This window comes from Myodes glareolus, chromosome 9, assembly GCF_982192425.1.
Source record: "Myodes glareolus chromosome 9, mMyoGla1.1, whole genome shotgun sequence".
NCBI lineage: Eukaryota > Metazoa > Chordata > Mammalia > Rodentia > Cricetidae > Myodes > Myodes glareolus.
The window spans coordinates 10,233,331-10,253,317 of record NC_142034.1 but is presented as its reverse complement, the minus strand read 5'-3'; the positions used below and the strand labels follow the sequence as shown (position 1 = coordinate 10,253,317).

Sequence of the window (19,987 nt, the reverse complement as noted above, 5' to 3'; positions counted from 1 at the left end):
TGTCAGTTGCAGACTAAACTACATGTTTGGGAAAGCGGCAGTGCCACCAGGTGCCTAGTGTGGAGCATCTCCGATCTGAAACTCTGAAATTCAAAATTGTCCAAATTTTTGAGCCTTTTGAGTCTAGAAGGAATACCATGAGCTGAAAGTTTTGGGCTGTGATTATTCCATGTATGAGATTGCAAAGATGTCTTTAGATTATGTGCCTGCGGTGTTCATAAAGCATAAATGAAATCTGTATTCAGACTTGACTCCTATTTTCAAGATATCTTATTATGTAGTTGCAAATAGTTGAAAATCTCAAAGATTTTTCTAAAAATTTTAAATAAAAGATACTCAGTGTAATTACAAATAAAGATACAGAATTGTCAATCTTATCTATAATATGTCCACAATCTGCCATCAGGGTCCAGATACCCATTATTAGCATCATTGGTGGACTTCTGTATCTCTATCAAAACATTCAGCTGTATGCAAATTTTGTGTATATCGAGTGGTGAACACAATGCATAAGCTTTATATTTGTATGTATCTGGCTAATCTTGGTTATAAACTTAACACTGGGAAGAAGAAAACACAAGTGAAGAATTGCCTCCCTCAGATTAGCTTGGGGATATTTTCTTACTTGATAATAGATGGAAGAGGGCCTATTTGTGCTGTGGGCAGTACCACCATTAAGCAAATGACTCTTAGTTGAAAGGTGGTTGAATGTGAGCCTGGGAACAAGCCATCCTCCATGCCTCCTGCTTCCAGGCTCCTGTCCTAAGTTCTTACCTGACTTCTGTCAAAGATGAACTGTGACCTATAAGTGTCCGTTTTCAGATCTAGCCAGACAAAGGGCATCTAGGGATGAAACTTCTAACCATCTACTCATACCCTAAGTCTATGTCTAGACTTCCCCTGTTAGCCAGCAAGAACCCAAACAGGGCAGATAGAAAGAGACAGCAGCTGCATCTGTAGACCACAGAGTCTGATGGATTTTGAGGGTAGAATTCAGGATACCGTCTTTCATTTCATTTCCTCTCTCTTACCCATGATGCCGTATTTCTTTCACATAGCAAGGTACTTAGTGTAGTGAGAACACAAACACTATGGGAATCTCACAAGAATTTGATGGTTTCTTTTTAGATATTTCCAAGTTGATTTGCTCATCAACTTTTACCCCGATACTTGCTCTAATTTGATAACGGATAATTTACCGGGACATTCTATCACCCATAAAATAAGTTGAGTCAACCTGTTGCCATTTGGAAACCTGAAATTCATACTGAACATGGTGACGATGTTGCCCTGAGGGACACAGCTTGATGAAAGAGTTATTCGGATATGTATTCTCACTTCCCAGTGGTGCAAAGCTCTCACAGGGGAATATGTGTGGTGTATTGCTGGTCTGACAGGTACACTTTTAGGGATGTGGGTAAGAATGCAGCCTTACCGACTCTAAGAATAGTGAACATAAGCAGCAATTTTTTTAAAAAAATCCATATTCATCTTCTAATGCTGTTATTTTGTCATTTCTAAAATTATTTGGTGAAAGATAAAATATAATATTTACATTTCACTCAACAGAGTAAAATGGTCTGGAAGTCAAATTTAATAATCTAATATATGTGAGGGGGTTGTCCCCATGTGATGGTTAATCTCAATGGTCAGCTTGAGGAACGGTTGATCTCAATGGTCAGCTGAGGAGAGCAGTAGTCATTTGGGAGATGGGGTACTGGGCGTATCTGTGGAAGATTATCTTAGTTGGTTAACTGGCTGGGAAAGCCTGTCTACTCTGGCTGCTATTATTCCCTATACTGGGATCCTGGAGAGTAGAAAACACGAGGAAGGCAGCTGAGCATATGCTTCCATGCTTCTCTGCTTCTTGTCTGTGAAGGCACCAGGGCCAGTTTCCTCAGGCCCCTGCTGCCGGAACCCTCCCACGCCAATAGACTGCATGCTCAAAATATGAGCCGAAATAAACCCACAATCGCTTTATTTGCATTCATCTGGATCCTTTATGACAGCCACAGGGAAATCTCAGGATGGCTTCAAAGGAATTCCTCTGTAGTTCAACATTCACAAATGATTACAGCTTGAACATTGTTTATCATAAAATCTTAGAAGTATTTGAATGTTTTGTACATAAACTATTAGAATTTTGTAATATTTGCATGTGCATTATGGGAGATGGGGTACAGGAGGGAGAAAGAAATTGATTTGCAGTCCACAAATACCTTATGCATATGTAAAATTCTCTGAAGGTAAGTTTTTTTTTTAAAAAAAAATATGAAGGGGTACTTTTATTATTTTCTTACATAATATCTTAATGAATACACCAGGTGCATTTTCTCAGCTGGCAAATAAGACACACAGCAAAACTTCCTTATGCTTGGGAAGTCAAGAGCCGTCACCTGTCTCTGGGAGGATTTGGTTTCTTACGACGTCTGTGATACTGTCCGTGCGGGTACCAGCGGTGCTTTGTGGTGAAGAACACCTTGCTGAGTTGTTCTATCATGGGCCCTTGCTCAAGTCGTTCGCTTTTTATTTCTAACTTGGTTTTCAGCACTTGTTCATGTGTTTCTTCATTATTACGCAAAATGTCTGGTGGAGGGATAGGTTTTGTGTGCTCGTACGGGATGTCCACGGAAGGGTGGTAGCACACTATTGTCCGGCTATCGGATGTCAAAGCGAGCTCCACCTTGCAGTTGTAGTCATCTGGAAGAGAAGAGTAGGTAGACTTTCGACAAACACTAGATAAGGCTCCATTTTGGATTGGAAATAAATGTTTGCAGACAGTCCTGCTTGATGTCATCCATTTCGCTACTGCGGCCATGATCTATCAGGTGACGTGGACAAAGATATTGTGAGGAGAAACTGCTTCTCACATCTGTTTCTAGGCACACAGATTTTCATTCCTATTCACCGCCGGCCCGCCATCTTGCTTCCTCTGAAGGTAAGTTTTATCTATGTATAGACATGCTTTGTTTTTGTCTGCTTCTTTATGCAGTATTTGAGATCAAGTTAGGTGACGGAATATTAGGTAGTTACTGGGCTACATCTCTTGGCCTCAGCAATGTTTTAGGAAGTGTGCACGATGCAAGTTTCATGATGGAAGACTTTCTACTTATGAAATAGTATCTATACTCAAAAAGATTTTGAGATTTATGAATCTGGCATGCTGCTATTATGACTTTTAATCATTTACTTGACACAATCTGCAATCACTGGTAAAGGAATCTCATTAAGGAACTGTCTAGATTGGCCCGTGGTCAAGTCTGTTGGTGATTATCTTGATTGTATTTATTAACGTGGGAAGACCCACACACTATGGGTGACACCATTTCCCAGTCAGGGGATCTGGAACCATACGGTGTAAAAAACCAGGCGAGCAGAAGTATGCAGATGTTAATTCTTTCTGCTCTGTGTCTTGACTATGGATCCATCTGACCAAGTGTCTCTACTTCCCATGGATATGGCTTAAAGCCTGTCTTCTGTAAGCTGTTTCATCCCAGGAACAGAAGCAGAACTAAGATATCCTGTGGTTTCATGTTGTCAATATCACTAGGAAACACCTTGGGGTCCCACTTTTATCAACCACTCCCCTAAATCCAATGACAAGTAACAGTTTGGGTTTATCATTCTGCTTCCATCTATCACCCTAGCAACCTTGACTGTTACCTGAACCCCATGCAACAAATTAGTCTTCTCTATTTATTCCTCAAAGTCCGTTGGGTAGTACAGATACCAGAGCCTTTTGGGAATCTCACCAAGAACCAATCAGAACTACTGTATTCTTCTGAGCTTCTAGGATGCTCCACCCCAATCTCAGTTTTTCATCACTATTGGTAACTATGATTTTAGCTGTTGTTTGTACAAGAACTACATTATATCCATCTGTTTGCCTCTCTATATGTGAAATAATTTTAATAGCAAAAATAATACATTATTTATTATAAAACGTTAAGAACATAGAGCCAGGCATGGTTACTGACTCAACAACTCCAGAAGTCAGGAGGATGGAGACCTAGTCTCAAAAACTGCCAGACAGCAACAATACCAACGGATAAAGTTAAAATAAAGAATAAAATAATCATAATTTTTCCAGCATAGATAATTATTTGTATTGCAAAATGTTAGCATTAGGAAAATAATACAAAACCCTGCACCCCTTTGCTCTTTTTTCTGTGCTTAAATGAACCATGCTCTGGTGACCTAGGCTGCATGTCAGAACTCATGCTTGTCTCTGATTTGGTTGTCTAGTTCCTGTGGTTTGGTTTTTGCTCAGTCAATCCTTTTGACTGCTGACCTCATAGATTGCCTTGAGTCATGCCCTGCTCTTTCCCTCTGTTCCAAACCTGCAGGGGAAGGTTGAGTTGTTCCACAGCCTGTAGGTGTCCTGTCAACCCGAAGAGGTGTTCTGATATGACACGCAAAATATCCTTTTCACTGAGGGTCATCTTGTACAAGCATGCGTGTGATAGATGCATATGTATACACATTCGTACGTGTATTTGCGTGCCCCTGTGCCCATGCTGAGGCTGAGAAAGAACACCTGGTATGCTTTCCTAGTGTTCACTGCCTTACCCTCTTCTCACGCCTTTGTTTCAGACCAAGTCTCTCAGGGAAGCTTAGGCTGCCAGACAACTCTATGTTGGCCAAACTGGCCTTGAACTCACAGAGGCACTCCAACCTCTGACTCCTATGTGCTGGGACTAAAAGCATGCACCACCACACCTGGCAAAGGTAATTTTTTTTTTATAAAAAAACATCATCACATACATTTCCCAAGCCCCTTGGTTGCCTGTGTGCTCTGTGGACTGTTACTGTTCCATTTTGTCCCGAGGAAGAGAGGGAGAGGAGGACGGTGCAATCGGAGTTATTAACTATTTGTGGAACAACCACATAGCGGCAGTGACTCAAGTGTGTAACCATGAGAATATCTTAGTCTGATAAAAAAACTAACTGCAAAGTATGATTCTGGGCCAGATCCCAGGCTTGGAGCAATTACTGTAAGGGTTTTAGTAAGAAAATTGATGAGATGTGCTCGAGCTTTGCCGACAGCCCTCTTCATTCTGAAGGCAAAACTTGATTCGAGCAATTTTCCTGTAAGCACAGAAGCAATGGTCTTTATTCTTACAAAATGTACATATATAAATTTTCAGGCAAATGGAGATGTCCATACTTATTCTCAAGTTATTAAAAGAATTAAACTTAGAAAGCCAGGGCCCTTGTGTTACCTCAGCAAGTAAAGACATTTGTCCCCAAGCTGAGAACGTGAGGTCTCCCCCAAGTAGTCCTCTGATTGCAAGCTCACCATGGCACATATGTCCCCCCATGCACAAAAGAAAAATAAATGTATTTTAATAATAAATGTAAATTAGAGAGAGAGAGAGATAGTGAAAGAGTATATTCAGTGAGAGGCCAACAATGGCTGCATTTGCTGAAAGAGTGTGAGGTAGTAAATAAATTTCTTAGTTAACATACAAAGGATATGTTCTGTTTGTGACATGCTGTAAACATACATTATCACATTTTGTTCTTATTTGGTCTCACCCCACCCCACTGTGCTCTTGAAGTTTTATGGATTCAAACTATTTCAATGTAAAAATGAAAAATTACAAATCAGCATCCTAACAAAGTCAAACAAAAAAGGAAAAAGAGAATATTCTCCCTAATGGTATGATTTTACCCCTTGAAATTATTTTAAGCATATGACATTGGTATTAAAATCCCTTAGAAGTCAGTAAACCTAGCTCTTCTCACTCTTTCCTTCCCTCCTTCCTTCCTTCGTTCCTTCCTTCCTTCCCCTCCTTCCCTTCCTTCCTCTCTTTTTCTTTTCTACAGAAGTTGGCGTGCCTAACACAAAACATGTTTGCACTCAGGGTTGAGCCTTAATCTCTATTTCTGGAAACTATACAAACTCTGTTTGCCTGACTCTCCTGTCTCCTGAATTTATGCAAAAACTCATTAGTAAAACCATGAGTGAATTCTTAATTTCTTTTAGTTGAAACAGATAACAGATAGTCTAGCTCAAGTTTCAATCATCATAAAATTTATTCTAAAAACAAAAAGGGGATCAGGCTGAAACCACACACACACACACACACACACACATACACACACGCACACACGTGCACACTCGATCTTCTAAGCCCCAGACTGCAGACAGTTCCCCTTTTGTTAGGAACACTATCATATGTACAGTTTATGGTTCTCCGTCACATAGCAACATTTTCTATGTGTGCAATAACAACATCTAAAATGACATAATAAAAAAAGAATTATCTGTGATTAGAAGTGAACTGTGAAAATGACTCCAGTTGGTGCCAAAAATCAGGGGAGTTTATTATTTCAGTAGCTGCCGTGGAAACCCCTCTGGGTGCCTAGAAACCCTGCCTTGTGGGCTTTCCACCCATCCTCCTCACTGACGTGGTAATGGGCTTTGTTGAATTCAAAGACAGTTACGTCAGCAATCTGGGGCCTCTTGTGGGTTTTTCAGGCTTATAAAGCACACAAATTATGTCCAAATATTGGCCTGAAAAATTAGTAAGCTATAAGGCTTGTGTTATTTTAGCCAAGCCTTACTGGAGTAAAAAGAAACCTGGGGACCCTAAAGTTCAGTGGTCTCTTTGCTATGTTTCTGGCTTATTTTTTGGTGGGTTGATTCAGACATGCTTGTTATTCTTTGTTTTGTTTATTTCATTTTATAAACATGTATGTATATATTTAGTAGTGTATATAATACATATAATACTGTATTATTAAATATAATACTAAACAAATACTTTGTATATTGTATCATATAATAATTTATACATTATATATGTGTATATAATGTCTATTGTATATTTATTTCTTATCTGAAACCCCAAGAAATTTTGGGCATACATTAATCAGCATTATTAGAATTCTAATATATCTATATATGCTCCTTCTCTTTCTGGCTTCATGTTGAATGGTTAAATAGGAACCTAGAATTTTCTTCTATTTCAAGGACCCTCCTATCATTATCCTCGAAAATAAGAATGTCGCGCATTAACACTTGCTAGTGGCCATTACATCCACATACTATTCTGTATATGGAGTGTGGTCCAACAGTTGCATGGAAGATACAGCTTTGGCTGACCATGCAGAGATGCTGCAGAGGGTTGAAAAATAGCTCAGAGGGTAGTGTTTTTGCCCAGGAGTGAGGGCCTGAGGTCAATTCCCCGAACCCACGTGAAAAGTAGGGCATGGTAGTGTGTGTTTGTAATCCCAGTGCTGAGAAAATGGAGACAGGTACCTCCTTGGCTTGGGAGCCTTCTGGCTAGCAAGCCAAGTTGAAAAGGCAACAAGGTGAATGGCAACTAAGGAATGATGGCAGAGGGTATCTTCTGGCCCCATTGCATCACACACACACACACACACACACACACACACACACACACACGCGCGCGCGCGCACATAGGTTACAGAGACTAAAATTACCCTTAACTTCCTGAGCAAACTGCTAAGTTAGCTTAATGAGCTAAAGCAATAAGTATAGAGTTCAACACTTGAACTTAAGAACGGATCTGATCTGAATGAACAGGGCTAAATTCCTAAGTCTTGTTTTCTTTGTCAGAGTAACATAAAGGCTAATATTAGTGTTTGAAGAAACAAAGCATGGAAACCAATCAAAACCCAACTGATTCCAGGGCTTTAGAAACTCCAAAGTTCTCTACCAAGTGAATGGTGTCCTGCAGGTCCTCCAGCAGGAGGTCTGTAGACCAACAAAATCGCCGCTGTCCCTGAATCCAATGCAATGTATTGCTAATGATGCTTATCATTCATATTTATGTGCTGGGAGCTGCAGGGAGCCAGACTCCAAAGTTCTTCATAATATTATTCATCAAGTAGGAAGATAATTACTGCTAGCCATTGGGAAGTATAATTGTTAATAAAACTATGCTTATTTTAGGCTACTTGTATTTTAATACAACGTTTTCCACCAGACCTTCACATTTTCCAAACTGCTAATATTTAATGTTCATTATTTAATTCCAACAAACATTAGTAAGGGGTTCCAAAGGTCAAAACCCAAGAGGGAAGAGGAGGCTTTGTTGAATAAAGTTATTTACATAGCTAATCAGGAGCATAAGCCCAAGAGGTATGCAAATCACCTTGTTTCCAGAGAGGGAACAGTAGAATAGTCTTTGGCTGCCGTTCACACCCTGGAGATAAACAAAAGATTTGACTTTCTTCCGCTGGACTTCTCTTGTGTATGTGATCTTATTTGGTTTCAGTTTTCAAGTTTATAGAAATAATCTTCTGGGTGAAGCAAGGTCAAAACAGCAACCTAGGGTTTAACTGCTGATCAAGCAAACAGGATATCCCACTATTTCCCCAAAGCCATAAACCATCAGTTAATGGTGTCATTCCCACCCATAATACCCTCTAGGACCAACAGGAAATGTATCTTCCTTAGCTGTCCCTGTGTAGAAGTAGTCTTAAAAATAAATAAACAGATAAAAAGAAAAACTGGTTTTTCCTCTCCATCCCACTGAGCGGATACAATGCAGAATCATCGCAGCTGTCTGATGAATTCTCTTTCATTTGCCCAGGTGTGATAGGACGCACATCATTTCAAATTGACAGCTGAAATTCTAAGAGACATGATATAAGTTCTAAACATGTTTTCTATACTTTCCCGCTGGCAAAATATTGTGCTTCTTAGAATATTAAGTGTATCTTTGCTGCAGCTGCCCACAACTGTATTCCCAGTGTTCAGGAGGTTGAAGAAGACTGATTAAGAATTCAAGACCAGCCTGAACTAGATATCTTGAATCAAAAACAAATAAATAAAGAGAAACCATCACCAGCAACAACTAAAAATATATCACCAAATAAACATTCCTAAGGGCAAGAGGAAAGTCAAGAGACCACAAGAAAAAACCAGTTTGAGAAATGAATAAGACCTCACGGAATATTTCTTGTTAAGTATTTAAGAAATGAGAAGTGTTTGAAGCATCCCACACTGCTTTGTGAAAGGCTGACAATATCTCTCTGCCAGCAAAACTTTAAGGGTTGCTTCCTCAGAAGCTGTGTTGTGTTGATGCTGTGTCACAAATTCAAAGATGGCCCTAGTACAATGTCATTACCTTTAGCTATTTATTCTATTCCACCAAACCAAAGAAAAGTAAAACAAACAACCAGCCTTTTTCTTGTTTTCAGTAGGTTTCCTCTTAGGATCCTTAACCTATCTAGCTATAGATTCTCAGCCTGGTAACAGTAGCATGTATGGTGTCTACCTTTTGGTGTGGGTCTTAAGTCCAATCAGAGAGTAGTTGGTTACTCCCATAACATTTGTGCCTTTATTGTACCAGTGGGCATGACTTGCCCAGGCCAAATATTGCTGTAGCTTACAGGGTTCAAAATTTGGTAAGACTAATGATCCTTTTTCTTTTCTGCAACATGTGTAGCACCTACCATCACTATGAAAGCTAGCCAGTAGGGATAAAGCTTCAAGGTCCGTACCACAGCCTTAAACCAGCTCCTAAGTTTTATTGATATGCATAAGGAAGAGTGCATCCCTCAGACCTCATCACTGTCTTCTCCTTTTGCAGTAGATGGCGGTTAACACAGGAGACCCACAACTCATTAACACGAAGAGACTAGGAGACTGCGGAGTGCTCAACCTTAAATGAAGCACCTATATCACACCCTTTCCACCAAGGTTCGGAGATCCATGTAGAAGAGGAGTTGCAAAGAGTCAGAGGCAATGGATGCTTAAAAGGAAACAGTGTTTTCCGGCACAATAAGGCAGTTGCATGTATCATCTTACAGTGGTTGTGACAGCGTGCACAAGACCTTTGCAATAAACCAGCACAAAGTCCCAGCCCTAACCAGGGAGCTATTGGTAATTAAGGGCTGCTGGGGAAGATGAAGTCAGTTTTCTTTCTTTGAAGGTGTGATCCTCGGTAGGTTGACCACATTTGCTGCGTTGATCTCACGCCCAAGAGAATCTGAGGAACACGCACTGGACTTGATGGGTTTGAGAGTGGGAGTTTCATGTGTAACAAGGTGGGGATAGGTTTTGAAGAGTCGAGAGGAGTGGTTAATACGATCAAAATACATTGTATGCCAATCTCAAAGAATAAGAGTATTACTTTAATTTTTAACGTGAACTTAGTGTATCCCAGAGCTGAATACACATGCTGCATGTGAAGAGGCAAACAGTAGCTGGCAGGAGTCAGTTCCCTCATTTAATTTCTCTATGTGTGTTCTACTTACTAAACATAGATTATCTGACTCTGTCTGCTGAGTCAGCTCACTATCTCAGACAAAACAACCTTGCTTGTATTCTGTTCTTACTGTAACTTCGAGTCCTGGACCACCTATTTCTGCTTTTCTAAGGTTTAGTGTCTCGTTCACTTGTTTTGTTTTCAAGTCTCCTGACTTGCCTGAAGCCCACATTCTACCTCTCACTACACATCTTCTCTGGCCCTCCTAAAATCCAGACCCCTTTCTACTTCTTTTATTCAGAGTCCCACAAGGCAAAGATGTGAGATTCATGCATTCAGAGTCCCACAAGGCAAAGATGCGTACTTCATGCATTCTGGCTGACGAGCTGGCAGAGAGGGCTAGGAAAACTCAAGAGACGTCTGACTGTATTTACTGCCGACATGGCATTCCAACTTGACCTGTCATTGATGGCCACTGATGATCTGACATTCAACCTTCCCCAATCACAATTTTTATACGACGTCCTAACTGTCATCGTTTCCTAGGATTTAGCAGTCTTCGCTGGTGGATTTGTGTGACAGTTCCCCCCTTTCTTCTCTAGCATATTCATTGTGGGTATTTTGTGTTTTCCGTATTTCTCCACGGGTTTAAAGCCACCATCCTTCTATCACCCAAACCATCTCAGCTCTTCCACTGCTTCCTCACAGACATACAAGGGTCTGGCCTCAGCATCCCGACTCTCTCTATTGACGGCAATAACCATGCAAATGATAAATGCTTCAATATTGTACTTGCTCTTTGCACAAAACATTTAGAATTCCCTGTCATTCCATAGTAAGTATTCTTTATTGTCCCAAGAAGAATCTACTACAACACTCTAGACGATAACTCAAATCACCTGTAATACAGTTTTTTCCCTATACACACTTACCTATAATAAAGTTTAATATACAAATTAGGCATAATGATATGTTGTAAAAACCAGAATAATTAATAGCAATGTCTTACAGTAAAATAATTTAAAGTGCATGAATTATTGATTTCTGGAATTTTCCATGATATATGTTTTGATAAAGTACATTCTCAAAAATGCTGAGCTGTTTTATTGTTAGTTATAGAAATGTAAAAATGATGTGTTTTTATGAATTTATTTTTTGTTTTTTATTGTCATAGGGGAATGTAAACTCATATTGTGGTATATAGGTGTCACACCACAATTCTTAAGGGGAGCCAAAGGCATGTTTGTGGGGTCGGTTCTCTCTTTCCACCTTTACTTTGGTTCCAAGGATGATGCTGAGGTTGTCAATCAAAGGCAAGACCCTTTGTCCACTGAGCCATTTTGCTGATTTCAGAACAGATGGACTTCTTGACTGAGAAGTAGATCCTTCGTCTCATAAAAAAGTCACCCACCTCCTAACAAGGTGCTTCATTTGTGTATTAGTGAGAAAAATATGTCTAAAACTTATTATAACATCAACACACAAGAAACTTCAGTTTATTGTCATTTTAAAAAGATGTTTTTTAAAAAGAGTCAATATTATCAACTTCTACTGTTTAATATTGAGATAAAAGAAAAAATAATATAAACACCTTCCCTTCTGAATAAACCATCAAGCACACACACATGCATATATTTAATTGGCTCCATGATTTACACAGTGTGCTTTCTACTATTTTCTACCCACTCGTAATATTACAATATTAATCATTTTCCATGGTCAATTATGTGGGATTAAAGCAGAGTGCCGTTATGACCATGAGCAACATGACATCACTTAGAAATGGCTCTGTGTTTTGTTTTCCCCCACTTCCATCCCAAGCTGTTCCTACACCATAGTCAGCTCTTCAGTCAGGAGCCGTGCAGAAAACTCAGTTAATGAAACAGAAAGGATCAGATCATGTGCAAAGCCCCCAAAGAGTGGAAATCTCTCCCACCTGGGCTCCAGTTCAAGCTATTGGAGATGTTCTTAATCTTTCAGTTGCTGAATGAAGAAAGCAGTATCCCATAATTCACCTGTGGTGGCTAACCTTAGTTGTCAACCTGACCTCATCTGGAAAAAACTAAAACTCAAACTTCTGGGCATGCCTTTGAGAGATATTCTTGATCCGATCACTGAAGGTTGCTATACGTACCCCAAATCTGGACCACACCTTCTATGTTCAGCTCACATGAAAGGACAGAGAAGTAGGAAGCTTTTTATTTTTTCCTTTTGACTGTCTGTCCTCACCATCACTGGCAAGTTCCTCTATTCTTTGGTAGTTTTAAACCAAACTTTCTCAAGATTCTAACACAGACTGAAGATCAACAGTTTCCCAGAATCTTCTAGGGCTACATAGCTAGATTGGGACTGCTGAGAGACATTTAGCCTCAGGGTCTGAACTACTATCAGATCCTTGTGTTTTGTATCATCAGGCAGCCAATTTCAGATGACCCAGACCACAGTCTATAATCTAGTCCAATAAGGACCATATGTATACATACACACATGCACACATACATGTATATGCCTATATATGAGTGTGTGTATACATATATTAATATATATTTCATTCTATTTGTTCTGTTTCTTTAGAGAATTCTAAGTAATATATTACCAGTGTGGGCTACAGAGTCAGTTGCTCCTGGCCCTAGTTACTCAATATTAGAAAGACACATGATGTGATCTCAGGTCAAAGACAATGATTGTAACTGAGCTTCTCCAAGTCCAGCCACTGCCTCTGTAACCCATGGGTAATCCAAAAGGACATCTGTGGCCTACAGACCAACGCTAGGAGGAGGATGAAAGAGACAAGGGCAGGAGCTGAGTGAAGCTGCCCAGCTATTTGAGCGAGTTTTTGATGTTTCTTATTCACTTCACAAAAACGTCCCTGCTTTTTCTCCTTCACTTCTCACTCAGAAATTATAAAAGCAGTGTATTTAAATTTTTATATTATCAAATATATTTACATTTTATTAATATAGTAAATAAATGCACAGAAGATAAAATAATATAGACAATGCGATCTTGACATAAATACTTAAAATATCACATCATAAAAAAGTTATTTTTAATTTCAATAGAATCAAATCCATTTGAAATTCAGTCATGAGTAAATTCATCAACCATCACATGTCAGAGAGTGTACATCGTTCAAATCATATGAATAGTGAGTGCCCTGTATTAGTCAAAAATGAAGAAAGGAACATAAAGTTGAGAGGGTAGGAAAGGCAGTGGCATCTGAAAGGGATTGGGGCAGGAGTCAATATGACCAAAATACATCACATGAAGGTCTCAAAGAACTAACCCTAAGGTTATTTTCCAAAAAAATAAGTAAGTCCAGCACTTAAGTGGGTAGACCCCCCCCCAAAAAAAGTATCTTCTCTTCTCTTCCTCCATGTTGCATGGAGACATGACTGATTGGGATTCTCTTGTCATGGGATGCAGGTTCCAGGAAGCTGTACACCATGGGCTTCCAGCATTACCCATGCAGGAGACAGTATATCTAAGTCAAAGCTGTCTTGCAGAATCACAGCCCATCATACACACTCTGCAGAGTAAGTACAATTCCACATAAACAAGAATCCACTCGTAGTCTGGGAAAAAAACTGCTAAAAACCATGTGTACAATAAAGATTTCATCCCATTGTAAGAAGTCTGTCTTCCCAGGCTGGGGAGATGGCTCCGTGGTTAAGAGCCTGCACTAGGCTTGCAGAGAACCTGGGTTCAGATCTCAGCCTCCAGGTTGGGGAGTTCACAACCATCTGCAACTCCAGCACTAAAGGATCTAATATCGCCTTCCGGACTCCACAGGCACACACACACACGTGGTGCACAGATATACCTAAAACACATAAATAACAAAAGGAAACTCTTAAAAATTCTTTGGAAACTAGCCTATATCATATCCTTCCCCATTATCTTTGCTAAAGTATAAAAACTTACTATATATAGAAACGGTTTTAAACAAAAGATGGTGAGCAAGACTATTGTATACATTCAAATCATCTCTACGAGCACTTTGGGAAGAAACCTGAATTGTATCCAGTTGTATTTTATTTCATCTTTGGCTTGGGCTTCTCTCCTTCCTTCCTCTCAAATCAATCAACGAACCTCTTCCTGGTCTATACGCCTTATGTTTTCTTTCTCGTATTTTAAAAATATTTCCCTTTCAGTCTCCTACTGTTACACTGTGAATTCCTTGGAAGAAAGTAATATATTCAGTAAATTCCCTGGTGGTATTTCTAAAGCTTTAAAATCTGTAATGTCATTAATTTATTTTTTTCACTCATATTTATTCCAGGACTCACCTGGCTTGAGCCCTGCGTTAAAAGAAAAGAAATTAAGGTTTGCCTCTTGCCTTGGAAGAATCACAACTGTTACCAGAGAGACAGCCTAAAAGATCTATACTGCTGCAAGAACAAACAGTGAGGGGGAAAGCCCAACACAGAGTCATAGAAAGGCAGAAACAGTAGGAGAAGGGGGGACCTATTAAGTTCTTGAAAAGTTTCTTGCCTATGTTCCGCTGACAAAGATGGAGAGTGTGGCAAATCCAGCATGCAGAGGATTGTATAGGAAACGGTGGGTGCTCAGAGGAATGGGACAGACAGCTTTTTAAATGCCCTGGGTGGAAGCAAAAACTAGTAAAGATATTCGCTCACTTGCTTGTCTTTTGCCAAGTTATCACAAATCATTATTGAAATGAAGGACTCAGGCCACACAATTTAATCAGAATTACACCTCCCCTTCTTGCGCATGTCGCAGAATATCTGAGTTTAGGTCTTTGTACTCTGTATCTATGACTAGGTCATACCTCTGTTTATTCCCCAAATCAAGTATTAAAATTGTGTGTGTGTGTGCGCACATGCACATGCATGTATGTGTGAGAGTGCATGTGTGTGTGTAATATTTTTACCCCTAGGGTTCTTTGTAGTGACCAGCAGTCTTCTTGTCTGCCATAATTACTCTGCTATAAGCATAACGGGCCATGTGATTGGCTTGTTTCCATAAAATAGATTCTGTACAATATCCGTGGAGTTTTGTTTTGCTTCTCTCTATTCTCTCCTGACATGGGCATGAGTCTGGGCAGCTGAGGGGACTGTCAGACGGACCCCAAGTGTCTCGCTAGCATTTTTTAGTATCTGGAAAATCCCTGAAACTTTGGTCCTGCAGAGTTGCAGGAGCACGGGGGAAAGACAGCCTTTTTGAAATGTACTAGGCAGGTAGTAATCATTGTATTTAATATATAGGGAATTCATTCAGTTTTCTTGCTTATGTTTCCACAGAAAGAGAACCGAGACACTGTATTACCCAGGTCCTAGACTTTCCACAAGAAAATGACTCATCCTGGTCTTCAGGTTCAAGACCCATTTGATTCATCTGTGAATCTGCTAAGTGTTTTCAAAGTGGTAGTTAGATGGCAGACAATCAGAGTCCCTATGGTTCAGAGGGATGTGCCATGATGGTCCCTCACAGTTGGAGAAATTAATACAGCTCTGCAAGGAAACTTAACTAAAAAACACTTCTACTGGGATTCAAAAATGCAATCTAGATACATCATTTTAGCATGTCTTTGTTCTGTCAAAATTAGGAAACAATTTATTTCATTATGAATCCATGAAAACTCAATGTTTTGGGAAATTTGCTTTCTAAATCCTGCTGGTTCAGTCTGTTCTGCTCCATGTAGGTTATACCTTCACAATCGTTATTATTTCTAAAAAATACACTTATTGAAGTTAAAAAATGTTTCTGGTTGTAAGGGTAAACATTGGGCTCCCGGGCTGGCTGGAAAGAGCCATGGTGGTCACAGAGCATAGAGCCTGCATTTAATCTGACATCAAAGGGCACCAGTGATGAACAAAGATCATCATGTTAAGCTAAATAAGCCAGACCCAGAAAAGTCACCTGTCTCATTATTCCTTTCTTATGTGTAGAATCTAGGAGACACAGACATGGGAATAGAAAAGGAGCTACTTTTAAAGAGGAAGTGGATGGGTAAGGAGACAGGAGAAGGTAATGGAGTAAGCATGATCAAAGTACAAGACATACTTGAACAAAAATGCAGTCCTTACACAACCTAACACTTGGTACACTAACTATGACCTAATGAAATGCTTATTTTTTTTCTTCTACTGAGAGGAAAAAGAGACAAAGAGAAAAGGTTTATGTTCCTATAACTATGTCTGATAGAACTGTCCTTTGTAACATAAATAAGCATTCATGAACAGAAAGGTAAACAGGAAACCTTTATGTTGCTTTTTTTCTCGTGTCCTTACAGGTTTCCCTGATCCTTATTCAGAAAACTCTCACAAATCATCTCGCTGACCTTGGCTTTGTGATACCGTAAGATCAAAGCCTGCCTGGCCTGGGAGTAACTTTTCTGTTAAGTTTATTGAAGCACTTTGGGGGCCGTATAGCATCCTATAATTTAGCAGTAAGATTGGGTGATTTCTACCGAAATCAGTATCCTGGGCTTTAGACACAGATATTCAATATTACAGTAAACAGAAAAAAAATCACAATCATGGGCTTTATGGCCTGAGCCAGGAGGACATTTATGAGGCTTTTGCAAGTGAAGCACACCAGTCTGGAGTCACAAACTTCGCCTGACAGCACCCTATCTCCCTCTACATCATTTATGGGACCCCTCTTGGCCTCTCAGTGTTGTATGAGCACTAAGAAGGTATGCTATAAATCTTTTCTGATCCTTTAAAAGGGGAATTTGATCATCTCTAAAGAGAAAGGCCTTGGGTCAGTTCTATCCAGGGTGCTCAAGGGGTGATGGAATTGGGAATGGAGCTGCTATTTACCACAAAATAGAGATACATTCTCCAACTAAAGAGTTTTCTTGACCACAATACAGACATTTCTCTTCAAATCAATAGCCTTAGGTTTAGCTTTGTTACTAGAGGGATTCATCAGAATGGAAGTTAATAGCATAGTGTGGGCTTTCTTCTTTCTTCCTCTCCCCTGCCTCTTGTCTTTCCATGCCAGTGTCTCTACAGCACAGTACTTAAGTTTTACATTGGCTCATCTGACAATGTTATTTCCTAGTCGTTTTGTTTGTAGCTTTTTCCCCAATGAAGATCATAGCCCCAGGATCTCCTATTCAGGTTTATAATCAACCTCCTTTTGTGTTTCCATGTAGCTGCTGATAATAACTGCATCATAAATGCTAGCTGATTAAATGAATGGATGAAGTTTGGCTTGAAAATATGTCACTGGTGCATTTCTTCTTTTAAAAAGAAACAGATTCAAACCATGGTATTACATACTTTTAATTCCAGCTCTAAGAAGCATAGATAGGCCTTTTGAACTCTGAGTTCAAAACTAGTATGGTCTACAATTAAAGGGAGTTGAGACCATCTGGAGCTGCCCCTAGGACCTCCCTTTCAACTTGTTTTTTCTCCCTAGACAGACATCTTTGCACATCCTGTCCCTAACCCTTCCCTCTAGCATCTCTCCACTGTCCCTCAATTTCCTAGTTTCCTGGGAAACCACTATGTCTCTCTATGCCTAAAAGGAAAGACACCTACCTATAACTCTCTCTTGCTCGTACATCCACCATGGAGACATGTCCACTCCTGGGCATCACCTTTTCACCGAGCTTTCATCAGGCCTAGCATTTCTGTTTTGTTTATGGAACAGACATGTATAGAAATATCTGGACCCTTGATAATTCTGAGTTTGTCCTTCAAGGTACAGGTGCATATTGCTTCCTCATGAATCTTTATTTTATATTTGTCAATGTCAAAGTGTACTATGGAACCATCTGTGCTATATATCCACACGTACTATAAATTACTAATATGCTTATTCTGTTTACTTCTCATTCCACAACACCGCGCACACACACACACACACACACACACAGTACTCTTTAAAGATTTTATTCATTGAACAAGAAGCTCACAGTAAGGGGACTACATCAAAGTAATATCTCTAAGACACTGTTAACAGTGACAGGATTTGACAAGGTTTGTTATGGGGTGGTTACTTATTTTAATTGCCAGAGTGAATTGTTGCAACCATTCTGGGCTTGCTTCAAGAAGAAAGAGAGAAGTGGGACTTTCCAGGGAGTACAATTATGTTAACTAAACAAGTTCCGAATCAATGGCTCTACTTACATCAAAGCAACTGAAAACCAGTGAGGTGTCAGCAAGTAACCTTCAGCTGGATTATTATGGGGTGGGAGTGTGCTCTGGGAAAGAGTGAGCAGAGAGAGGATTCTCTTTCGTATCATCGTTTCCCCCAGAGTCACATGTGGCCTAGCAGTCCCCAGACTACGTGACAAGAGCTATTTTCTTAGGTTTCCACCACCTTGTGCTGCTCAGCAGGTCAAGGTCGAATAGACTGCCATAAAATGTCTATGGAAACCACTTCCACAACTGTATCTACCATATCACACATACATGCGCATGCACATATACATACATAAACATGCCGGTGTGTGTGTGTGTATATATATACACACACGTAGGTACACAGACATATACAAACACACTCAAACACAAAGATACATATATACACAAACACACATGCACACACATTTATACACACACATATATGCACACATGCATACACACATAAATACATATATACACACAGGACACACACATGCATGTACACACACACAGCACACACATACTCATTCACATTCACAGACACACACACAAAAAGTGGGAGTTTCTCCTCTTTCCTCATCTTCCCCCAGTCTGTGATGAAAATTGCAAGAATTAGCAATGATACTAGAACAGAAAGTACATTTGTCATTAGGAGCTTAAGGGAGGAAACATGTTTGAAAAGTAAGTGACCTGAAGAATCCTTTGTGTTCACAAAGATACTTGATGTTCTCAAAAAGTGTCACAAACGCTAAAAAGAAAACCTCTCAAACTGAACTTAAATTTATTTCTACAATAATCCTCCAATGGAGGGAGTTGGAGTGTGTGTGTGGGGGGTAAGATATGTTGCATGTATTATGAAATTTCAAAGACAAAACTTAAAGTATTATCAAAATTTAAATTGCTCCCCTTATTTGAAGTTACCATAAGCACACATTGCACTTACCCTCTAAATATGGCATAGGTCTGTGACAACGGCATCCATTTAGACACAGAGGTACACACTTAGGCATATATGCATGCCTGTATACATACATTCAAACAAATCATGCATCACTTGCCTGAGCACCCTGAGGCCAAAGAGTCAGAACAGTATATGGTGTCGTCTTTTATTGCAGTAATTTCCGTAATAATAATAATGATTATGATGGTGATATTTTGACGTAGGGTCTTCCCAAGTACCTCTGGTGGGTCTAGAATATATCATGTAGTCTCAGTTTGGCCTAGAACTCACAGAGAACTTGCTCACCACACCGAGCATCTTCAGTACATGTCACACTATCAAGCAGCTGCTTCTTTCTAAAAAGACAAAGGAAGGATGTTCCCTTCAGAGAGCTCCGAGTTCCCAAAGGAACAGGTGTGGGCTGCAAATCCACCAGGCAACCAAGGGTCTGAGAACTCGGTTTCCCTTTCCTGTCATAGCCCTGACACTGTCACCATCTCCTGAGATCAATGGTGTGCTTGGCACTGTTCAGCTCACAAGGGAAAGAAAAATGTGCTGACCAGTGGGCTTTGTAAAATGAGGCTCCTAAGACCTAGAATACATACAAGAGTTGGCACGAGTGGAGAGCAATCTAAGCCATGGTTTATAATGCCATTAAAATAATCATTCAAACCAGGTGACTAACACACCCCCATGATCTAGGCCAAAAACACAGGAAAATATAAGTTGATTATTGTTTTTCTTCACTCTGCAGCCAT

At 39.8% G+C, this 19,987-nt stretch overlaps 1 protein-coding gene across 1 annotated transcript; it reads right to left on the bottom strand.

Moving 5' to 3' along the window:
• Positions 1–2,271: 2,271 nt before the first annotated feature.
• LOC148120763 (large ribosomal subunit protein mL42-like) lies at positions 2,272–2,833 on the bottom strand. The gene has a single exon (XM_087909513.1). The coding sequence runs from the start codon at positions 2,816–2,818 to the stop codon at positions 2,393–2,395; it is 426 nt and encodes a 141-aa protein (XP_087765639.1). The 5' UTR covers positions 2,819–2,833; the 3' UTR covers positions 2,272–2,392.
• Between the last annotated feature and the right edge of the window lie 17,154 nt (positions 2,834–19,987).

Coding starts and splice junctions, on each gene's coding strand:
- LOC148120763 (XM_087909513.1), bottom strand. CDS start 2,818: ATGGCCGCAGTAGCGAAATGGATGACATCAAGCAGGACTGTCTGCAAA.